The sequence below is a fragment of the Folsomia candida genome, unplaced genomic scaffold, assembly GCF_002217175.1.
Source record: "Folsomia candida strain VU population unplaced genomic scaffold, ASM221717v1 Fcan01_Sc022, whole genome shotgun sequence".
NCBI classification, from domain to species: Eukaryota; Metazoa; Arthropoda; class Collembola; order Entomobryomorpha; family Isotomidae; genus Folsomia; species Folsomia candida.
This window is the reverse complement of record NW_019091214.1, coordinates 586,429-611,955: the sequence shown is the minus strand read 5'-3', so window position 1 is coordinate 611,955 and position 25,527 is coordinate 586,429. Positions and strand designations below refer to the sequence as shown.

The 25,527-nt window shown below is 32.5% G+C and overlaps 1 protein-coding gene across 3 annotated transcripts; it reads right to left on the bottom strand.

Annotated features, from left to right (window-relative positions):
• Positions 1-329: 329 nt before the first annotated feature.
• Positions 330-18,725, bottom strand: LOC110858760 (glutathione S-transferase 1). 3 transcript variants are annotated; one of them, XM_035858956.1, is made up of 8 exons: positions 18,495-18,725; positions 18,173-18,372; positions 12,569-12,763; positions 9,613-9,785; positions 6,268-6,326; positions 4,318-4,462; positions 3,670-3,787; positions 330-840 (listed from the first exon to the last, which is right to left on the bottom strand). In XM_035858956.1, coding segments are annotated over exons 2-8 (1,074 nt in total). In that variant the 5' UTR covers positions 18,174-18,372; positions 18,495-18,725; the 3' UTR covers positions 330-457. The 3 variants fall into 3 exon arrangements, with proteins under 3 accessions (XP_035714849.1, XP_021963316.2, XP_035714850.1); XM_022107624.2 differs by having other exon boundaries at positions 18,598-18,725; XM_035858957.1 differs by having other exon boundaries at positions 18,173-18,330; positions 18,598-18,720.
• Between the last annotated feature and the right edge of the window lie 6,802 nt (positions 18,726-25,527).

Genomic DNA, 25,527 nt, shown 5'->3' with positions numbered 1-25,527 from the left:
AAATTTTCCGAGAAAAAAATACTTAAAATGAAAAGTCGATCAATGCCAATTAAATATTATCACTTCAAAACGTGACCCCAATATCCGACGCCACAAAGAGGACAACAATTCTTATGAATTTCCAGAAACGAAACACTAATAATTTTTCAAAAAATCTTGTGACAAATTTCTCATCCTTTTCTACGCATGTCTTGATAATAGCCTTCGAAATATTGACAAATAAAGCAAACTTTTTGCTCGTTTTTCCACTAAAATTCATCCTCAGTGTAATCAAATTATTAAATAATTGATGGAAAGATGTCAAACAATAAATAATATTGTTGAAAGAATTATATTTCATGCCCACATTTTATTCCCACATTTACTGTATTCATCCATCCATACATATGATTCACGTCCAGATTAAGATTTGAAAAATTAATCACAATTAAGCTAATTGGTTAAAATCTTGTCAAAATTATTCTGGGGCTGGTTCTATTGTTTCCGACGACGGTTCAATTTCTGCCGGTTGTACGACGACTGGGGTCGCTTCCACGACTTCCGGCTGTGGCGGCGGCATCATTTCCGTCACTTCCGGTTTGTCGGTGACTTCGGGGTCGGGCTGCTTCTTCCGGTCGGTGGGGTGGATCGGGTGAGAAATTTGGGAAAGGTCGGGGGGATTTTTCTCAAACTCTTTCAGCTCAGCGAGCCCTTTTTCCGCGATGGCGTAAAGGTCAGGGTGGCCCGACTGGATGGCGGCGTACCAGGATTTGACGCCTGGGTAAGGACTCAGGTCAAAGTCGATCACTTGGAGGAGAAGGGTTCCCACAAAGAGGGGAAGGTCAGCGATGGTCAGATCGGCTGCGAAAAAATTAAGTAATTTGAATTTAGATTTAAATAGTTTTGCAAAGGACGGAATCTGTTATGGTGATCGTTTTGGGTGGATTTATCTCCCTTGCAAATTACTTCACCACAGAAATTAAGGGCATTTTTTGGGTGGTGAATAATTACCAATTTCTGAAGGGTTTCCAAGCAAAATATGCTGGTTGTGATGCAAGTATTTTACAGTGTCATGTCGTTACGCAGAAAAATTGATGCAATATATTAATACTGGTGTATAAGCCCGTCTGCCGCCGGGCGAGAGCTTATTTGATTTTCATGATAATGAGTGGCACAGTGCATAATTCCACCGGATCAATTTTTAATTGTATCAATCAATATCATAAGCTATATATGGAATGGGAAATGTTTGTTGGCATGAGAAATGAAGATAAATGTTTCGCAACGGAAGCGAAAGTGGCTTCCACTTCACTTTAACTTCACTTTAAAGTGGCCAACCCTGCATACCCGTGACTGACTTGCACTTCACTTTTAAGTAAAGTGAAGTTAGATATTGGGTGAAGTCGCTTTGGTTCGACCATGCACTACATAAGTGGCTGCGGAAGCCGTGGGGACATCTGGGGACATTTACATTGCAGGATAGGGGAGGGAGGGGTTTGTATAACATGGACAGGTGATAGGGACATCGAATAATCTTGGGGACATTGTCCCTCTGTGCGCTAAGTACAGAGTCGATGAGTTGTGTCAAGTCAGCACTGGTGCTCTAATAAGTTGTGCGCACACGGGGACGTGCATGTGCGCCCAGATAACATCGATTCTGTCTCTGCGACCCAAAATAACCTAACCGAAGTCTCTGTCTGCCATATCAGTGTATCTAGTGCAAGTTCAGTTCGAACCAAAGAGACTTCACCCAACATCTGATGGCAGTTTTCTGGGGGTGGTTGTCTGATTGTAATTAAGGTGGATTAATTACTGCAGCTATATGTCCACAATAACCAAGGGTTCCTGCGCCATTTTTGCAGAGACGGTACCATCCTACACTTGCTTCCTGTCTGAGTCCCCATGGATGAATTTAATCCACACGATGTGATAACGACGTTTGCTAAATCGAGATTACAACTTCATTCTTATCAAATCCGACAAGTCCTTATGGATGAAGAATTCACAACCAAACCCAGGTGTCGCATGGTGACTATTTTTTGGACGCTAAAAAAGCCCGATCCGATTTATACTGATCGGGCCAAGAATAACCCGAAAAAATGGGCCCCCTATTCAACTCTGGCTATTCCTTTCACAATGCTTGAGTAAACTTAGAGTGGCCATGGACACTTCTAGTTACATCTCATAATCTGAGTTGATGAGACACCAATAATAAAAACTTCGTCCAGTTTAAAGATTTCATCCTCCAGATGCTCTTTGCATAAAACGAAATCATTTATTAAGAGTCCGGTTTTTAGTAAATAAAGCGTTGCGGAAAGGGGTGAAGCGACACGGTCACACGGTCATGGCACATCACAACCATGCAGAAAATCCCCGTCCAAAACTACGTCAAACAAAACAATCAAGACAAAAAATTCGACATTTTCGACTTCCGTTCTGGCGTCGTTTACACGGTCACACGGTCATGGCACGTCAAAACTATATCAATTTCTGAGATCCCCCAAAAAACTACGTCTAGAACGGCCGAAACAAAAAATTCGATATATTTGACCATTTATCTCACCACCGTGGCGCCATGACCTTATGACCTACAACGCCCATCTTCGAAATCATCCGTACTTGAAAAATTAGAAACACGTTGGCGAAAACTGCATGTCGAAATTCGAATCTGTTCTAAAGGTATCGTGGATACGGACAGACCGACAGACATGACATTTTCATAAAGGGATGCCATCTTAAAAGGCCCCTGCTTGAAGCAAGTTTTTTTACGTCATCAAATTGTGACATGGTTACCTTAATTTAATACTTTTGATCAAAGTGACGACGATTTTCATTATTTTTTGTGCATTTACGCATGTAGCACCCGAACCAGGCATGCCTCTTTCACCAAACTTTGCTTAAATATGCTCACTTATATAATAAGTAAGTGTACAAAGTTTGAAGAAAATCGTTGGAGGTCTTCAACGATTTTATCCTAGCATGATTTTAGTACATGCATTTCTCCCATTTAAATGCATGTAAAAAACTCCCACCACTAAAATAATTAATACGGGAGTTCAAGGCATGCCTCTTTCATGAAATTCACGGGGATGACACTTCGATACTTGTATCACAACATATAAAAAATTTAGCAAAATCGTTGGAGGTCTTCATTATTTTTATGACCCACCCAAAGAGAGGGGCTAAACCCGATTTAATCCTTTGTGTGCAAATTTTGTTTCCTAATTTTGGTAGCAATTCAGATTAAAATTTAGAGGTAAATTAATTTTGAAAACTTTCTTGCAAATTTTTGCAAAAATGGAGATTATGATTGGATATATTCGCCAAGATATGAAACTGGTAATTTTTACAATTCATGTACCAGTTTAAAGCCAGAATATAGATTTTTAATAAAAGTGTATGATAAATGTATTTTTGTAGGTTTCATTTCGTTTCCCTCTTGTCTTAAAAAATTTCGGAATTTTCGACTTTTCAATTTTCGAGTTAAAAAAATTCGGAAGTATTGCTCAGAAATATTAAAAATCATTCATTTATATTCTGATTTTAAACGTTTTGCGATAAGAAATATGGAAACAATTGGATCAACTTAAAAGGATTTGATTATGCATGTGCAAATAAAGATGAAAACTGACATATCTGTAATTTATGTAAATTGGTGCAAAATTAATTAACGAATTGCCTTGTTATTACCTCCAGCCGCATAATTTCCGTCTTGCCTCCCGAGCAATTCTTGAAACACGGTCAACGCATGATTCACCTTTTTCAAGTTGGGTTCACTCCTCGTGTACGCGTAGCAAATGGGCAGCAGCTAGAAAAAGGTTAATTAATTAATTCAATATTAACCGTTAATTAATTAATTCAATGTTAATGGTTAATTAATTAATTAAATGGTAATGGCTAATTATTAAACCGTCAATTTTTTGCAATTTTCCCCAGCTGACGACACATATTGAACTTCAAGCCACGCGAATGTTTTCAACGTCGCATATCAAATTTTGCAAAATTTTACTACCAAAATTTCTTCTTAGGTATGCGTTTCGTAAAATTTGACTGGCAATTACTTTACGTGACTTTTGCAAAATTTTGAAAAGAAACATATAAAAAAATATCCCCTTGAATATCCATGTATGTATTTCGTAAACTTTGTAAATTTTCTGAGTTATAAACCTCGCGATTGGCGTCAAAAAGTAGGTCAAGAGTTACGACACGAATTACGAAATTTTGTTTAAAAAAACGCACAGAAATCCCCTCGATTAATGTATTTCGTAAACTTTGTAAGTTTCCCGGATTACAAACCTACCCGTGATTAGCATTATAAAAAAGTAGGTCAAGACTCACCACATAGTCGGCCATGGCCTTATAATAGGTTGACAGGTGGAAGGAAAGGCGATGATTAATGACCGCTCTGGCTTGAGGGTCAGCACTCGGATAGAATTTCTCGTCCACTTTGTACTTCTCGGCCAAATATTGGAGAATCGCCACACTGCGGAAAATCAAAGGGTGCAATAAAAAATCAGAATCAGAAATCTTGCATCATTAGGTTACTAATTCATTATTTTAATTTGGCAAGGTTTTTATCCTGCTCGAATAAAAGCCAAGTTTTGATCGCTGGAAGGAAAACACGCGAGAAATCAATTCCATCCAATTTCTTGGACATCAGGAGAAAATGGAAGTGCACTCTAAATAATTTGTGGAATAGTTTGATTTATGTATTTTGAATACGGGTAGGTTTTGTAAAGTGGGTAAATTTTTGTAAAATTATGATAAGTACCAAATCTAAAAATTGTACTGTAAAAAATTTAATTGATAATACGGGAGGGTAAATTTTGTAAAATTATGAATCGTCTGATAAATTTGTGACCTGAAGTTCGTCATTTTTCTTGATGAATTTTGTTTGCGGGTTTTACAGGATTGGTACTTATCTGAATGAGCTTATTGCAAATTTTGGTTAAAGATGAATTGTGCAAGTTCTCATTAAGATGTTAAGATTGAAATTTTGAAAATAATTAGTTAAATTTTTGTTTTCAAAATTTGGAATACGTCCTTTAACTTGATCCTACCTTTATAAAAATTACGTATAAATCATGATTTTCAGAATTTTTAAATTTTGGAATGAAAATAGTTCAAAATCTATAAAAAAAATATTATTGCGAAATAAAAACATGCTGATAAATTTGCAAATAAAAATCCCAAGATTTTAAGATAACTTTGCAAATTATGGTATTCTATTAAATTTTGCAAGCTTTGCCAAGTTGAGTACGCCCATTATTACCGGATATGGTATACATTTTGTTACCACCACCTTATTTTTAGAGTGCCCTTCGATTTGTAAATCGGTATAGTAAATAATTTCGTGTCTAATTTATGACGCACCGAGTGCGGTGTAATTTTAGCGATAAAATTATTTATAAATGATGTAAACAACGGAAGGAAGGAAGGAAATGCATTCATCTCTCTCTCTCTCTGGACAGGCGAAATTTGTTTGCGGTATTATTATTACGCCTCCAGAGTGATCAAGTATGTACATACGTATCGAAGTGGGTCGTGATAATAATTAGCGTCTAAAATTAGTGCCTGGATAGAGATTGATGACAATCAAGGAGACGAAATTAAGGGATGACCTTGTCGTATTGCGGTTTGTGTGAAATGACGTATATAGTAGTGACCTTTAGAGGAGCAAAATATACCACTCGGATATTTGTAACGTTACAATGGAGGTTTCCCAACGATGAAAAATGAAATAAAATAGCACGGCATTGATATAAAATTTACACTGATATTTGTAATCTCATAGATTTTGTAAACTTTTAGAAACACGTTAAAATGAAATTTACGCTGGTATTGGTAATTTTCGTAAAGTTGTTTATAAAATTTTAATGCATTAAAATAAAATTTACGCTGGTATTTGTAACCTCGCAGATTTTGTACACTTTTAAGAACACGTTCCGATGCAAAAATTCAAAATTGGTAAAAATTTAGTCCAAATTTAAACGGAATATTCACACAATTCATAATTTTTCACGATTCAATTGAATATTTGTAGCCGGGTATGTATACTTGATAAAATATGTAAAATCTTGGACAAATTAACTTCAAAACAAGATCAATAGCATCTTTTTGAAATTTGTAACTTTCTCAATATACTAAATTTTATTGAACGGAGTTTAAACGTAGCCATTAAAAAAACTAACTAAAAAACTTGTCAGGAAAAATTTAACTTGATACAAAAATTGGTACAAAATTCACTCAGATATTTGTAACTGTATTATTTTTTTGGGGGGGATTTACCTTTCACTGAGGAGAAAGCCGTTATCATCGAGCAGGGGCACTTCGCCTTGTGGATTTTTCTGCAAAATCAAAAAATGTTAGTAATTTCAATTTTTTATAAATATTTTGAATAAATAATCCCAATTTTTTACGAGTAAATCATTTATTTTCAAGTTATTGTTGATTTTTTTGTATTCTTTGGTTTGAAATGAAACCCTTTAAAAGGTTTTAAATTGAATAAGAAGGCAGTATTTTTGAAATTAAACATCTTACGTATCTCACTAATCTTCAGTAATCTTGATAAAAATTGCTCATATTGATTTTCAGTATTTTTAATTTTGGACTAAAAATGATACAAAATCATAAAACATAATAATTTATAGGAAAGTTTTGGATTTTTTTGAGAAAAGATTAAAGTTTAAAGGGAGTTTAAAGAAAACGAAATATGATTTTTTTTTAGAAAATGGTACTTCATTTTGGTCTATCTACTGTAAAAGCAGCTTAGAATTAAAATATGCAATTTGGGTAGAATAACTCGTGAGCAATAAAAAACATTGAATTTAAACCAGAGTTTATCTGAAGATCTTTAATTGCAAAACTGATTTGCAACGATTACAATTCTGGCTTGAAAATTCAGCAAAATTAAAAAAAAATTACGATCCGTTTCTACCTTAAAAATGAAATATGATTTTGCCTTCGCAAAATTCGGATTTGTTTGCCAGTTTAAAATTGAGGTTAAAATAATCTTTTTGAATTAAAGTATAATTCAAAATGTTTCACTTCAACGGCCTTTTTCCAATGACCTTTTCCCAACCTATAGAAAATTTTAAAATTAAATTAAAACTAGACTTGCAGCTTTGGTTTTAAACCATAACTATCTAATTAAATTCTAATTAGTGTTGCAACGAGTACTCGTTTCCACTCGGTACTCGGCGCACTCTGCGTATTTTTTGGTGAGCTCGAACTCTGCAGAGTTTTTTTTGCACTCGGCCGAGTTTTATTCTTCTTACTTTTACGGCAAGACAATTTAAATAACACTTGTCAGTTTAGTGGACTAACTCAGATTTAGCTGAAATTTGTTTTTGTGAGTAACTTATAGTCCCTTGAGCAAGCAAACAAATTTTTTTGTGGCGGTTTCGAAAAATAAAATTTCCAGAAATTTCAGAAAATTTGAGTAATAATTATTTCATGCACACTTTTTTAATAAAAAAATCCTCCGGATTCTTGTTTAGCATAGTTTAATTAGTCTAAAAAATCATGTTCATTGAAATCTGAGACAAAAAAATGTTTATGGAAAATTTCCTAAATTTCTAGAAATTTTATTTATCAAGACCGCCGCGAAAAAAAAGTTTTTTCTTGCTGAGGCGACCGTAGGGTATTCACAACAAAATTCAGCTAAATCCAAGTTAGTTCACTAAACTGCAATTCTACCAAATGTAGAAATTCAAAATTTAGACCTCTGCTGAGTCAGCAAAATCAGTTATTTTGTTATTTTGTGCTTTTTAGTACAAATTTTTGGATTAACAGCTGGTTCTGGTCATGTATCTTGTTGATGAGTCAAATTGAACTTTTCGATTGCCTTGTTTTAGAGTGAAAATAGGAAAGGACTCGAGTGCTTTGTGCTTCGAGCACTCGAAAAGCCGATAGCACTCGGCTTTTCGAGTACTCGGTTGCAGAGTTTCACCGAGTGCTCGAACTCGTTCGAGTTCGAGCACTCAGCACCGAGCTTTGCAGAGTACTCGAACTCGGCTCGAACTCGAAATGTAGAACTCGTTGCATCACTAATTCTAATTGTAATTAAACTTAAAATCTTAGAAGTTATGATTCCTCCCTGCATTAAAAAAAATGATGTCAGTTTTTCGGAAATTTTTTCTTTAGCTTCAGAACTTGAAATTTTAAACCATATAAAACTTTAATACTTGAATTTGGAATGTGTTAATTTTTAATTCGTAAATTTTGAATACGTGAATTTTGAATGTGTTAATTTTTAATTCGTAAATTTTGAATATGTGAATTTGGAATATGTTAATTTAGTTGTCCAAAAGTTTAGAATTTTATATTTTTTGCATCAATGATTTTCCAGATTTCGCAAATTTTATATTGAAAATAGAGGGGTCGCCCCGGGAAGTGTTGATGGAATTGTAATTAGTAGCGGGGTAGAACAAAATAATTTTAGAGATCTGATTTTTTCGTACAATATTGCAAATATATCTAGCTCCGTGTCCCAAAAATTTCAGAAGTTTTCCTTGAAAGACAAATTTCCTACACCATTTTAAAGCGAGGAAGTCGGGAAAGGAATTTTTTGTAAGTACCAAAATCTGAGCGACGAAGACTCTAAGAAGTTTTGACTAAATTTGAATGGAGAATGTGGTGGCCGTGAAAAAATTAAGACTTACATAAAAAAGTATGGAGAATCCGAAAATGTCTACCTCAAATACGCACCATGAGAAAAAACCTTCATAATGACCCCTAGAAAGTTAAAAACGATTGAATTTATTTTCGGAAAATGTCGCTCCACGTCCATGCCCGATGCGGCCAAAAGGTCAAAGATAAATACAAACTACTTGTATCACGTTAAAGCCCATAAGTTGTGGGTCAAAGCGTGTACAAACAAATCTCCAGCAAAACATACAGAAGATCGAGAAAAAATGGTAAACGCAAGACATCCAAAGTTTTACAACAAAATCTCACCAAAAAAATTGGTCACTGACGACGAGCCCTACGTCCTTAAAAACGTGCCAGAAACTCCGGGAATGGAATTTTTTCATGGCAAATATATCTCTCAAGTGAAAACCGAAGAGAAATTAAAATGTTGCTAAAAATTTCTCACGAAATTTCCGATTTGGCTGGCGTTAAAATGTATGGTGATCATATGGCAGTTTGATTTTGAAAAATGAAAACCCTCCTTATGTCCCTTATCTTCGCCCCATCGACATATTTTGGACTCTATGTAAGAAGTAATACTCCCTGCTTTGTGAAACAGTCGATATTTAAAAAAAATTTCGGTTCCGATAGGAAAGAATTAACAATGAAGTTGTAAAGTCTTCCGAAAAAGTATTATTGGCGGACGCGACTAAAATGACTAAATACGAAGTGGATAATGGATTAAAGTCTCCTTTGTTCGCGAATATGTAACGTCAGATGTATTTAACATATTATATCAAAATTTGAGATTTGTAGAATCATTTTTTGACCATTTTGAGGTCAAAATTCCCCATCAACACTTCCCAGGGCGACCCCTCTAATTGAAAACTTATGAATCGCTTGAGCATCACTTTTTTAAAAAATAAGCTATAAAATTATGGTTTCTGCAATTTTCGCCATGAAAAATATTGGAAATTTTTTGTCACATTTTGTTTTACCAACCTTTTTGTAAAGTTCCGAGGCTTGTTCTGCCTTGAGGAAGTCGATGTCCACGAGTTCTACTTGGAGGCCCAGATAGGCCAACGCCATCCGGACGGCGAGACATGGCGGGGAGTCGCTGATATGGTACAGTTTGAGACCCATGGCGATCGCGACCTTTTTGCCCCCTCCGCTTCCTGTGGGGATGACAAAAAATAGATTTTTAAAATAAACATAAATTCACTCGGGTGTTTGTAAAAGGTGTAAAATTTCGAAAAATTTTGACACGAAGCATTGTTGATTCAGCCGTCATAAGTTTTTTTGATTAATTTGCGGATTTTTTAAAAAGCATGGACGAAAAATAATTCTTTGTAATAAAAATTTACTCGAATGTTGTAAACTGGTAAAATTTCGAAAATTGTAGATACAAAATAACGAAACAGTTTTAATTCAGTAAGATTTTTTGTATTTGTGGGGGCGAAAAATAGACTTCAAAAAATAAAAATTCACTCGGGTGTTTGCAATATGTATAAAATTTCGAAAAATTTTGACATGAGACACTCTGTTAGATAGTATTTAATTTTGTGAGTAATTTGTGTATTTTGTTTAATTTGCAGGGATGAAAAAGGAATTTTTGAATGAAAATTCACTCGAGTGTTTATAAAAGTGTAAAATTTCTAAAAATTTGACACAAAATAATGAAACAGTTTTGATTTAGTCGTTTGGTAAGTTTTATGAATTTGTGGATTTTTTAGGGAATCCCCACTGGGGATGAAAAATTGGGTTAAAAACATACATTTGTATCACACTTTTCACTCAAATTTTTGTAAACTATGTAAAAATTTGGGACAAAATAATTTGTTTGAACCTGATACATAGGTTTTTTTTGTTAATTCGAGCAACACGACGGGACATCTAAACAAAAGATTTGGAAGTTATTTATGGTAAAATTATTATTTTCGACGTTACTGTTAATATTGTAGTAATGAAATTTATCCAAATTTTTTGCCATCCCGTGGAGAAAATGATATTTTTACGCAAAAATACAAATTGTTATTACCAACTTGGAACGCGGTAGCAAAATTTTTATAATTTTTTTCTAAAAAACCATTAGAATTTTGCAAATTTGGAATTTATCAAAAAATTTATTTATTGAAATGTTGTACTTGCAAGTCGTCCGCAACTTTTCGGAAGGTACGAACAAAAGAAAACTGTTTTTTTTTCAGATACCTGACAGTTGTTTTGGTAGGAAATTATGTCAAACTTTCACGCTATGTTGTGAAACTTTATGAATTAGTGAACTTTAAAATTTTACTTAGGTTTGTTATTCGTCAAATAGAAAGTTTTAAAAATCGATAGTTTTCACAACGGAACATTAGTTTGAAACTTTTGTTTAAAAATGATTTTGCATTTGTCATAGGTTGGAAATTTCATGTTTTTTTAACTGAAGTTGTAAACAAAGGTTAGCTTTTTATATTTTTTTTTATAAATTATGCAATTTTTCGAAAAAATAAATTTACAAGTTTATACGATTTTCTTATCGTTTATTATCATTTTTTAAAAAACAGGAATAACCTAAAAATTGTTTATCAAGTTATGATGATAATAAATGTTAACTTTTTGAAAGGAAGGCATAATATATTTGTCGTTTGGTATAAGTTCAAAATTTTACCAAACTTAATGACAAACATTCACGTCATTTTTTGTGAAATTTTATTATTGACAGAAACATGAAAATTTGAGATGGGGTTTTTCTTTTGATGAATTCCAAGCTTTGGAAATTGGCAACTTTCACAACCTGTACTTTTTAACAACTGTATTTTTTTTATAAATTACGCAATTTTTTCGAAAAATAAATTTACAAGCTTATGCGATTTTGTATGTACTTGGTTATTATTATTTTTTAAACAGGAATAACTTAAAAATTGTTTAGATTAAGTTATCATGATAATAATTTTTAACTTCTAGAAGTTGTGGAAAGAAAGGAATATTAAAAAGATGGTTAACATCAGATGTATTTGTCGTTTGGTACGAGTTCAAAATTTTACTAAACCTTCACGCCCTTTTTTATGAAATTTTATAAATTTCCGAACCACAAAATTTCTAGATAATTTGTTTTCGGGCGAATTCCAAATTTTTTAAATTGGGAACTTTCACAACCTGAACTGTCATGACTTCAGTTTAAAAATTTACTTGAGTTGTAACTCAAGTTAAGATAGCTTTTTTATATAAATTATTAAATTTGTGTAATTTTTCGAAAAATAATGTTACAAGATCCCTCGAGTTTCAAGTCGTTTATCAATTTTATTTAAGCTGGAATAACCTAAAGGTTGTTTAGATCCAAGGGTGTACAAAGTTTTAAACTTATATATTTTTTTTAAAGATATTAAAAATACTGTTTTTATTCGATATATAATATCTTCGTTCCTTGGTACGAGTTTAAAATTTGGTCAAATTAACGGCAAACTTTCACGCCATTTTTTGAAATTGTATGAATTAATGAACGATTTAATCCCTACGTACATAGGTTTGATTATCGAGGATTTTAAAGTTTTGTTAATTGGACACCCTGAACTGGCGTTCGTTTAAAAACTTGAGTTTGTCATAGATTGAAAATTTCACATTTTTTTTACTCAAGTTGTAAACAAAACATTTTTTTACTCAAGTTGTAAACAAAACATTTTTTTTATAAATTACAAAATTGTGTAATTTTTTTACAAATAACTTTCCAAATTTATTCCATTTTCAAGTCGTTTCTTATTTTTTAAGTAAGGAATAACTTATAAATGGTTTAGATCAAATTAATATGATGATAAATTTTAAATTGTAAAATTGATAACTAATTTTGCATAAAGATTTTTGCAAAATTATGGTAATTTCTTTTTAAAAAAACAGAGTCTAATATTTTGCTTTTTAAATTCATCCTGTGAATTTCGTTTTCGGTTTTTTTAAATTTTTCATAAAAAGTTTTTTTCCTTACCTTTAAACGAACTTCGAGACGAGGGTTGTCGCGTGGCGTTATTTTCCGCCCCTCCTCCAGCCCCACCCTCGCCTTCCTTCGTGATGATGACGTCCGCAACGGTGTCGATCTTGTTTCTGTGCGACAGATAAAATTTCTTCCCTGGATAATCCAAAGTTTTTATGCTGTCCAAACTTTTCGAGGGACACTGACCCACTGGAAAATAAAAATAAAATAAAATTTTGAATATATAATTTTGGAAAGATAGGGAAGAATGTTTCCATTTTTTCATGTACTTCAAACAGCTCGACCTGATTTCGTTGAAATTGTATTACTGAAGGGTGTGGGGAAAACTTTTTCGATATTTGTCTACCTAAAAATGTTATGGTAGCTTTTTTAAAAAAGAATTTCGAAATTTGTCTCCCAACAAGTTATGGTAGTTATTTTTAAAATTAAGAATTTTGAAACTTTTGTCTGTGTACATACATAAATATCTACTTTCTCCGAAAAATACCTGTATTTCCAAAAAAAAATACATTTTTTGTTTACAGGAAACTATATATTAGGAAAACTGGAAGATAAGAAAAATATTTGGGTTATTCTTGATTCCGAAATTTTGAAAAGGTCGGCACCGTTATAGAAAATTTTGAAATGCACGAATATAATTAAGTAGAAACTAAGGTTAGATCCTTGCCAGAATAAAGTGGACAAGTCATAAGTTTCCCTAAATGACAGTGGAAAGTTCTTGTTATTTCGAAACTTCCACACGGATTAAAACGGCGTTTCAAGAATATATAAATTTTGCAATTTCTTAGTTTTTTTTCATTTCGAAAAATTAGGATGTCGAATTTTTAAGTGTTTTAAATATAGTTGTAACCCTAAACTTTGACGGGGAAAGAGGGTATATAAATAAATTGAAAAAATTTAGAAAAATTGAGCTACATATTTGAAACAGGATATCGAAGAATTTCAGGAAAAGGAAAAAACTTACAATGGAGGCGCAAACCATGTTCAGCCCAGATAATTTTTTGATCTTATTAGTTTGAAAGAGCAAGTCTTTACAAACAACATTTGGTTCGGCACTTGGGCAGATGCGCAAATTTCAGCACGTTATGGGCGCCGCAAGTTCGCAAAAACGCACGTTTTTTCGGGCAATGCTCAGCACGAGCTCAACTTCGTGCGTTTTTGCGAACTTGCGGCGCCCATAACGTGCTGAAATTTGCGCATCTGCCCAAGTGCCGAACCAAATGTTGTTTGTAAAGACTTGCTCTTTCAAACTAATAAGGTCAAAAATTATCTGGGCTGAACATGGTTTGCGCCTCCATTGTTAGTTTTGGATAAATTCGAAATCTAATGAATGAGCTGGATGCCATTAGAAAAAAATTGGGAATTTTAAAAACTTCAACAGAATCAAAGATAACATTGAAGCAACGTCGAACATTACACATTGAACATTTAACATTGAAGTATTTGAAATTTGTAAGTTTCTTAGGTATTCGTCATCTAAAAAAATATTGGGATGCACAACAATTTTACAACATTTTGTAACACGCACATAGTTTTGATCCTAAATTTTGACTATAAAAACATACATAACATGCAATAACTAAATAATAAAAATTTCGAGATATTTAAAGAAGAATATTAATGAATTTCAGAAAATCAACAATTTAGGATTTGGATAACGTCACTAATTTTGAAGGGGAATTGAGTTTCACGCCGTTTAAATAATTTTGAATTTCAGAAACCTAAATTAAATGAGATATATCTTTTCGGTACATAGGAGTGTATTCAAAATTTCAATAAAGTTTGACATCATTGAAGAAAGAATTGGAATTTCATAAATATAAAAAGAAACAAAGGGTTTTTTAAATCATGTCTACAGAAGTTTTGCCTAAGAAATTACAAAAAATTTGAAGAACTCATTTCAAAATATTTCAAATATATATTTCAAAATAATTCAAATATTTCAAAAAGAATATCGAGGAATTTTAGAAAAAGAAAATTTTGCATTTGAGTAGATTAATTAATTAAAAAACAATCCTTTGAGATGTAATTTCAAAATGATTAGTTTCTGTTTATATAAAAAATTGAATTTAAAATTTTCGAAAATATAAAAATTTAAATTATTATAAATTATTATTATTATTTAAATGTTCAAATTTTAAAAAATCTAAAGAAAAACAAAGGTAGACTTCCACTTTGTCACTGTTGACTAATAAGTTTGTTAAATCAGAAAATTTTTGAAAAAGAATGGCGAGGCATTTTAGGAGAAGAAAAAATTTTGGATTTTCGTAAATTCTGAAATTTTGAAGTCACTTGGACGCCGTTCTAAAAAAATCAATTTTAATAACTTATGTAATGAAATAAAGATTACTTGGGAGGAATTGGTAATATTTGTGAAAATCGGGATATCCAATTTTTCTTCAAAATTCACAATTTTTCTTCAAAATTCAAAACACAAATCCTAAATTTCGGATGAAAAAATGGGGTACACAGATTTCGAAAACTTTGCATTTGTTAAATTGGTTAAATTAGTTAAATTGGTGGAAAATAATGGTCATAAATTCAAATTAGGATAAATTTCAGTTTGTGACAAAGATTTTATCCCCTTGAGTTGCAGACAAAATTTTAAAAAAACTTCTTGGCAGGACGAAAAAAATGGAAATTCTGAAATATGAGGGTTTTGTAATTTCGAAAATAAATTGGGATCTTAATATTTGTCAATATATCTAATCGTAATAAAAATATAATAAGAAATTGGGTTATCAAATTTGCAAAAATTTGCAATGTTTTAAACAAGGCATCAGGGAATATTAGGAAAAAGTTAAGATTTTATTTATCAACCATCTTGACAAGGAATTTAGTTCGACGCCGTTACAAAAAAAATGAATTATAAAACCCAGAATAAATTTAAAGATTACAAATTGGGCAAAGAAAAAGAATTCTTTAAGTTTTTGAAATTGTATAGCTGTTGAATAAATTGTGCTGTATAGACTTCGAAAAAAAATCCGGGTACAAAATTCTCAGCGATTTTTAAAATGTCGCTTTAATCCCGAATTTTAACTTAAAAATAGCAAAAGATAGCAAAAATTTAACAAAAATTGAACACCACTCAAGAATACATATATTCGCACCATTAGTGATTGTGCATATAACGCAAACTTGTCCATTCTAGAATTTTATATATTTACGAATTTAAATTTCTGAAAAACAAGTCTGGATGTAAAAAAAAATATTATTTTACCAGATTAGTATGGATCCCAAACTCTAACTAAAAACCTACCATTTATGCTTTGGCAATTTTATACTTTGTCTCGATCCACGCTAAATTCATGCCGTGGGTGGAAATGTGCAATGACTTAGAAAATCTGTGCATCTCGTTGCAGTTAATAACTTTTAAAAATACAATAAAAATCTATCAAATGGGACGCAATATCCTGCTCAGTATTTAAACTTGTGACGATTAAGTGTAGATAAATAAATTGTAATAGGCATCCTCTCATCAATGAGCAGAAGGCGGATATGTACTTTTATTCAACTGTTTCATTTGATGACGACCGATGGTAAAGCTTTGTGGGTGTGTTCCCTATATCGCATAGATAACATATATTTCGTAAATATTTCAACGAAATACGAGGCGAAATTTTTTTGCACAAAAAAATTGGCCCATAAAAAAATCTACATTAAAAAATATATAGATTTTGCCAAAATTCTTATTTTTAATTTTTTTCCTACATATTTCGAAAATATTTTCGAATTTTTTTCCCAAATATTAAATTTTTCCCAAATACATATCCGCCCTGTGCTTATCACGTTGGAAGCTATCAGGGATCAAATTATCCCTACTGAACTTTGACGACCGTGATGAAAGGACTTCCTGTATAGAAAAATCTTTCAAAATCAATCGTAACCAAAAAAATGCAGTTTTTCCTCTGAGATTGCATTTTTATGTAGTGAATTTGGATGGCTTTTATCCGTAGATACATAAGGTTTAGTTTTTGGTTATATACATTTTAGATGAGATTTACATATATCTGTCAATTACCGGGAGAAAAGTAAGGTTTTGGTACGTACATAATATAAATGGTTCTGCGTTATGTAAAACAAAATTACGAAAATTGTACCATTGGAAATTAATCCAGACCTAAATTAATAATGCGTCGTGGGATGGTAATGTGTGGTTTTTGCTAATCTAATTTTCAAGAAATCGTATAAAATTTCATGAATTTCTAAGTAACAAAATATTTTTTTAAACAGATTTTATGCAAAAACTATTTGTGTAATCGAAACGTCGAGTTTATTTAGTTTAAATTATATATATTCCTAAACTTAATAGATACTTTTGCGTCAGTTTGATTTTGCCAAATTTAAGTTGACTTTTCTATAAAAATTGTGTACCGTGATTAATTTGCGGTTTATCTTCATAATTTCATAACATAAATTTGAACTTGGGTTTTTGAAACTGAATGCAGATTTGTCAATTTCTAATTAGGTAATTACGGTATTTTCATAAAATTGGAAGTTTAACTGTATTTTTATTGAAACGGGAAAAATTTCCGAGTTATAATTTCTCTTGCATTTTTAACCAATGCAGTAATTCTGCTGATAATTATTCACCTTTTCATACATTCATATAATATTTGTAAAGTGTACATTTGTTTTTACAAAATTTACCTATTTATCATTCGAAGCCACATGTTTAACCAATTTTTTTAAATTTCTTGAAAATAAAATTTTATTATGACCGTACTTCATAAAATATTTGAAACCTATAGAAAACACAGTGAACTAACTAATTCTTTAACATTAATTTTGTTATATCTCACTTTTCCATGAAAAAATTGGGTCTTCTCGACGCCAGAGAAATTAATTTATCATAAACTATTTTATTATACTGTATTTATTATACTGTAGAAGATAAAATCCACAAAGTGTGACATTCAGAGTTCTTTATTTATTTCTAATAAATATCAAACTCTGTGGTATAAATTGTAAAATTAAACTAAAAATATTAATATTATAAAAATGAAAGAAAACAAGATTTGAACTGTGATAATCACACTTTGTGACTTATGTAGGTGTGATTTATGTGATTCTTCTCATGCCTTATGATTTCTGTAATATTACAAGTGTGAAAGTGGAACAAAACATGGTTTACAATGCATTCTAGGACTAAACCAGCTCTCATTCTTAGATTCAGCATAATATTCTGAGTATTTGGTTACATATGTGGGTTTAGTGATTAGGGCAAAGTTGCAGGCAGTTTCGCAGTTTGCATTTGTAGATGAAAGTATTTGGTCAGAAAACTGGCCGAGTCGGGTATGAAAATGCTAGAATTTTGTGCTTAATCAATCTCAATATCCAGTTAATTTTTAATCTAGGATGTACTCCATTTTGCTGCATAATCACAGAAATTCCAAAAATCCCAAATTTCACAGAAATACACCGTGATGTGATTAAATTGGCAGAATTTTATATTTAATCCGGATATCAAGCTATTATAAAGATAGATATTAAAGAAAATTACTCTATTTTGCTACATAATCACACAAATCACATATTTTCTTCCGCAAAAATCACATTGTCATTTTCAAATTTATTCAAGACAAGGTACCGACTTACTTGTGCGGTGCGATGAATAGAATAATCTCGGTATTTTGTATCCTTCTCAGACTCCTAAGAACACGAGGGGACGACGCTGCATGAAAAAACTTGTACGACACGGACAACTCGTTTGGACATCGATCCTGATATGTACCAATTGTGGCAGAATTTCCATACTATTTTAAATTTTATCCCGTTTTTAACACAGTTTACACACTCTGAAATTATAATGAGACAATTCACGCAGGCATTCACATAACATCGTAAATTCCGTAAATTTTTACAAATATTTAACAAACATTTCTCAGGAAAAGTAGCTCCCAAATTTTTGTAAACTTACTCAAGTGAAGATCTTTATATTTGAAAAGTTTGCAAAATTACGGTACCAAACGCTTGGAATTTACAAAGTTATCGAATAACTGCGTGAATTGCGTCGTATTTACATAGGTGACGAAAAAACGACTTGGAGTTTTTATCGAGACGAAGAAAGCTATGAAATTGTGGAGAAAGCAAGGTGAAAGTTAGTGTTGGATCAATGTTCGCATTGGGAGAGATGGAAATGGACTGATTTCTTTCTTTGGAATGGAATGAAAGTGCGAATAATGAGAGAAATGTGTGTGTATGTATGTACTACAAACGAATACTTGACGATGGTGGACCCTGTGGCGTGGTCTGGTTTTCTTCGACATGCATATAAATTTTTGGACCTATTGTTCCCATTCTTATTACGTATGAATGTAGGCAGAGAGTACCTGACGCGAATTATTGTGGTCAGGCAGGTAGGTACGGACAGGTACATTCGTTTGTTGACGAATGTAAGAATTGTACGTTGGGCAGGGCATGCAAATAAATTAAAGGCATTTTGGGCATGGAAATAATTGCCAGGAAATTTTTGAGCATCATGAAAATAATTTCCCAGGAATTTTGTATGGAAATAATTGCCTAAAATTTTTGGCATTAAAATAAATGGAAATTTTGGAAGTTTTGGACATGAAAAAAATTCCAGGAGTTTTGGACATGAAAATAAATGCCAAGTGTTTTGGACAAGCAATTGCCCAAAATTTTGACTCGAGCATGAAAATAAATGCCACGATTTTGGCCAAAAAAATAAATCCATGAAATTGTTTTAATTAATATAAATAATAAATACCAAAAGTTTTTGTCATGAAACCGAAATTTTTGACATGACTTCAGAATTTTCATTAAAATTTATGACATAACCTTTGCGTGGGCATAAATTTAAATCCGTGGCCTGGCAAATAAACGATGCCATAAATGCCGTAAATGCCAAATATAATGGACATACGTACAACTTTAGGCAGGGAGAAAACCGCAAGAAAGTTATCCACTCCGATTGTCGACTTGATACGTATGAGACCCAGATTTTATAAAGGATATAGCAGATTTGTGGTTGGAGGAATGGATTTTCATGGACTACCCGGGTTTTGTAAGGGGACAAAAAAATCGGACCAAGTCTAAATCCCTCCTTGACACGAGATTCTATTATTTCGTATGTACAGGTATTTATTTATTTATAAATAGGTATACATACGTACATAGCGTAAGTAAAGGTATGCATGTACGGAACAACATGATTGATAGGCATGGATCGAGTTTGCATATTGCAAAATAAAACCAGGGTTTCATTCATGCTGCTGGAAATAATTTTTAAAATAATTTCATGAAAATATGCATTTTTAAATATTGTTAGAAATTCAGGATTAAAATAATGCCAAGCGGTATTCGCATTATGACTCTGTCAAAGTGGTTTTGATAAAGTAATACCATGTAGTAATAGTTCGGTATTAAATTTTTACCATATCGGTAGCAAAATTTTGATGGACCCGTATAATTTTAATCCGAAGCGGTAGCAAACTTAATACCGGGAAATTAATACCTGTTCGATTATACCAGATTTCTAATTGGGGTACGACGAGTGATAATTAATTTGGTAAAAAACGTATCCTTTAGAACCGACCGGATTAAAATAAAATTGGTGGATTGGTTAAAAACTCGAAGAAATGTGTACATGCGGAAATTAGAAATTAATAGGTGTCCAGTTTTTTTAAATGAAAATTCAGTCATACTAAAAACTGTATTGTTCTGTATGAATGCTGAAGTATTTAGATACATTTTTTATTAAAAAATAAATGTGTACCGTTTACAAGCATGGAAATGTTGGAAAATCATGGTCAAAAATTCAGAGAAATTATGACTTGGAAATTAAGGATTGCTAAAAATTGTGTTGGCTTCAATTTATTCAATCCCAATAACATAATCTTCAAAATTTGCTAGTCTCATAAATCCCCAGTACCCAACTGAGAAATCTACCTTACAAAGTCAAGGCTAGAATCTATCAAACAATTATTTTGACGTTAAGAGGACACAGTTTGTTGAATTTTGTAAAATTATGCCATTTTCCTTATTAGTTACCCATGATTGAAAAACGGAATTGTTTTAGGTTAACCCATAAGTTCTAACACAATTGAACAAGAGTGTTAGATAAAATCCGTTACTGATTCCGATTAAAAAAAAACAGGAAATTTTGTCAATAATTCGGAATTTTGTTAAATGAACAAAATTATTAACCATGTTAATAATTTTTAATTTTGACAAGGGACTTGTTGCACCTACTCTACATAACTATTGTGAGAATCTGTAAATCAACTATTTTGATGATAAAATAATTTTTTGGGAAAGGATTAACGCCAAAATGCACACATTATTTAATTTAAGAATTTAAGTAAGCCAACTTCAGGTTGTTCGATGATAACTCATTTGAAATCCATTTTCAGTATAAGTATTTTAAAATTCATGAAAATTCATATCCACTCATGAACTTAAAATTTTACAGGACATTAATTTTCATGAAAACTCATCATAAAAATATACAACCAAATCAAATCCAACAGTAACAATTCCTTACCTACATATGAAAAATAGTATGAATGAAATCATACCATTCTCGATATTAGATATTACATTAATCCAGAATTTCGAAACACTGCAAGGCAAACACATTTGTACATATTTATGCGTACAAAAAAACGCTTCTCGTTACTTAACGGGGAGTGTGACGAGAAGGAGGAGAATTTGGGGATGAGTTTTTTCCCAGTTTCAACCTTCTCTCTCGCTTTGGAAAATACATTGTTCGCCTATCTCGAAACTTCGCATCGACCTTGTAGGGGGGAGAGGGGGAAATCGGGCAAAAAGAGCTTATTAATTGATAAAGATAATTTTTTTGAATTTTTCTACGTTGGTCCCAAATTTTTTCGTCCACGGAGAGTACCTCTGCGTAGATTTTAAAGTTGCATAAGCTTCAATGTGTTTATTAAAATCTACGCAGAGGTACTCTCCGTGGACGAAAAAATTTGGGACCAACGTAGAAAAATTCAAAAAAATTATCTTTATCAATTAATAAGCTCTTTTTGCCCGATTTCCCCCTCTCCCCCCCACAAGGTCGATGCGAAGTTTCGAGATAGCGAGCAATGTATTTTGCAAAGCGAGAGAGAAGGTTGAGACTAGGAAAAAACTCAAAACCCGGAATTTTTTCTCCTCTGGTGAAGAGCAGCGATAAGAGGGTAGCACCTTCCTTACCACAACCGTTTAAACGGGCCGGAAAAGGGGGATAATATACCAATAAAAGTGGAGTAGTTTACGTTCAGGGGCCGCCCACGAAGGGTGTGACCACGTGTCCCTCACGAGGCAGAACAGGACTCGGAACTTAATAATGCTATACGAAGTAGAAACAAAAATTCAAAAAATTTCCAAGCCATAATTTTAACCCTTTTTTATTAAATAAGGTATGCTTGTCCAATTCAAAATTTTCGATTAATTTAGTAACTTTATAAAAGGATTGGTAAAGTCAAACGGATAAAAAATGGGGAGAAAACCTCTAAAATTTTGTACACCTATAAATTTCCACCCCATAGTTTTAACACTTTTTGAAAAGGCTGAAGGGCTACACTTTAGTATACCACCTGGGCGATATGGGGTCATATGATACCTCATTTTGTTCAGTTCGTCGAGCTGAACAAGAATATCAAAACCATTTAGGGCGGAAACGCTCCGTTCAAAAGTTATGGCGGGTCAAAGTTTGAAATTTTTATTCCATTTTTGGACGTTTCGGAGAATTCTAAGACTTTGTCTCACTTTCCCCCAAAGCGGGAAATTTTTGGGGTATATTGAGATTTTGGGGTAAGGTGAGATTTTTACTTTTTACTGTAAAATATGGATTTCAATCATTTTCCCGCGAGGCGGGAAGGGTTTTGGGCATTTTGAGACTTTTGGGGGGTGAGATGAGATTATGCCCATATTGGGGTATTGTTCGTATTTAAGCGAGCGAAGCGAGCGAGGTTAGGTTAGATAGAATTCGCGGAAAGTGCTACCTAGGAAAGTTACCTTGAAGTGCTACCAAGGAAAGTTACCTAGAAGAGCTACCTAGAAGTGCTACCTAGAAATGCTACCTAGAAGTGCTATCTAGAAGAGCTACCAAGAAGTGCTACCTAGAAGAGCTACCTAGAAGTGCTACCTAGAAGAGCTACCTAGAAGTGCTACCTAGAAGTGCTACCTAGAAGTGCTACCTAGAAGTTCTACCTGGAAGATGGTAGGTGGGAGAATTAGATAAGATATAGCCCAAAAATTAAAAAAACACTCCCGCCTCGCGGGAAAATGATTGAAATCCATATTTTACAGTAAAAAGTAAAAATCTCACCTTACCCCAAAATCTCAATATACCCCAAAAAATTTCCCGCTTTGGGGGAAAGTGAGACAAAGTCTTAGAATTCTCCGAAACGTCCAAAAATGGAATAAAAATTTCAAACTTTGACCCGCCATAACTTTTGAACGGAGCGTTTCCGCCCTAAATGGTTTTGATATTCTTGTTCAGCTCGACGAACTGAACAAAATGAGGTATCATATGACCCCATATCGCTCAGGTGGCATACTAAATTTTTTCCGGCTGAAGTTTTCCAATTCAAAAATTTTTAATTGATATTTTTTCACCTCAAGATTAAAAAATTTTGAAAATTTCCTGTTTCTTCAGTTTAAACAGTTTTACAAATCAAAAGACATTTTGATTCAATAACGAGCGTGATGAATCTAAATCAATTAAAATAGAATGTTGAATATTCCAGAATTACAAAAATGTCGCGTAAGTCTTACATATTTTTGGGTTCAAAAAAATTTTCGGCAAAATTTTGAAAGTTTTAAATATAGACTATCTAAGAGGTACTATTTTCTGGAAAATTGTCAGTCGATATCTACTTAAATTTTTACGTATACCTTTAGAAATCCAGTATTAAAATAATATCAAGCGGTGCGGTATTAATATATGACTACCAAAGTGGTCCTGGTAAGTAACACCGTCTGGTAATAGCTCGCTCTTAAAGTTTTACCATATCGGTACCAAATTTTTTACAAATCAGTATAATTTTAATACCAAGCGGTAGCAACTTTAACACCGAGAAATTAATACCTGTCTGACTACACCAGATTTCTAACGTTATAAAAATAAAAATAAATAAAAATAAAAAATCATGTCAAAATAATAACCCAGCATCCTTTCGCACGACCTCGATTGTGTAATACCGTGTAGGAACAACTCACTATTAAAGTTTTACCATATCGGTAACAAATTTTACCGGACCAACCAGTATAATTTTAATACCAAGCGGTAGCAACTTTAATACAGAGAAATCAATACCTATGCTTTACTATGTCAGATTTCTGATAGTGAAGAGCTTGAAAATTGAAAAACTAACCCAGCATCCTTTCCGCACGGCCCCGATTGCGTGACCCTCCTCATTACATCACCTCTTCAGAAATAAGACAAGGTTATTGCATAACGATCAGAGGAATGGTAAGAAATACGACAAAATAATACGCTCGGATTCTCCAGCTGGATTTCATGTCCCGAAAAATGGGGAAGAAATACGCAATAAAAAATATGTATGTAGGAAACGGTTAAAAAATAATTGGCCAGTTATTATGCAGCAAAATGCAAATTATTTGGAGGACGTGGAAGAAAAAAAGTGTGCGATTTGAACGCCACGAATTGGAAAGTTTGGTTGGCAAGGTTTGCAAAGTTTTATAGATTTGTTTCTATTTCTCTGAAGAGCTTATTTGTTATAGATTGGAATGAAATTGTTGCTGGATTTAAAAAAAACGGGTGAGAAATTGAGTTAAATTTGCAAATTCACTTTTCATGGAAGGATTTTGCAAATTTTTTTCGCATTAAATCTTTACCTCGCCAAAAATCTGCAACTGAATATATAGCTTCTTCAGTACAACTCCTGCATTGTTTATGGCGTTCAAGTCGCACATTTCTTGTGAAATGTAATTTTTGCTTTTTTGCAAATAATTTTGCAATTTCGCTACATACAAACGAAATTATTAATGCTTTATCACAAACCCTTTGAAAAATTCAAATCGTTGAAAAAGGATATCAAGGGATTTTAGGAAAATATATATTTTTGGATTTTCATCAATTCTCAAATTTTAAATATTTTTTAATTGAGCTGAACGCCGTTATAAAAAATTTTGAATTCTGAAAACCTCAACAGAATGTAAGGTTGTTAGTGAGTTAAGTTTAAGTTTTAATTTTTTTTAAATTTCTCTGGGGTTTTAATCATTTCAAAGGAAATTATGATGCAACTTTTCTTAAATACAGTTTCATTCTTTAATAATTAAAGAATGAATAAGCATTAATTATTAATGCTTATCGATAATTCGGTGACAATTTTATTACCACCATACCACCATCATCATCACCACATTAAGATTTATAGTGTGCAGAAATTCTTAAATATGCAAATTATACTATCAAATGCATTGATCGCTATTTGTAGAATTTTGCAATTTATTTTTCACATGATGTTGATTGATCATGTCTGGACTGAAATGGAAAATTTCTTCTGTAAAGCACTTAATATTAGTTAATCTCATCTCGAAATATGGACTTGGACTTGTTGCACGATTCATTACGAAATGAAATTGCATGTGCAAAAAGAAAGTTTTAATTACACCTTTGTTCTGAAATGAAATGAAATTCGGAGTGCAAATACACGCCATTTTTTATTTGCAAAGTTGTAAACAAGTCGGTTTCCTGTGCTAGAGACTGAAAATATAGGTAGTTTTGCACACCTTGATAGCTTAATTAATGGTTATGGATCGATTCATTTAGTAAATAATTAACTAACTACACGACCAAAAGTGGACGGCTTGATTGGTCCGGGAAAATTTATCGTGGTTTAATTATCATTAGTATTTTTGGGACTGGTAATTATTTGACTTTGCCGTGTCGAAATTAAGTAAGTAAGGTCACCGATTGACCTCAGGTCACCGATATATAACGTCAACTATTTCATGGAAGG

Bases quoted from the DNA above. Each gene is read 5' to 3' on its own strand.
- LOC110858760 (XM_035858956.1), bottom strand. The intron at 6,327-9,612 runs GTTGGTAAAACA...TTGATTTTGCAG, and splicing joins CCTCGGAACTTTACAAAAAG to AAAAATCCACAAGGCGAAGT. The intron at 841-3,669 runs GTAATAACAAGG...ATTTTTTCGCAG, and splicing joins CGGAAATTATGCGGCTGGAG to CCGATCTGACCATCGCTGAC.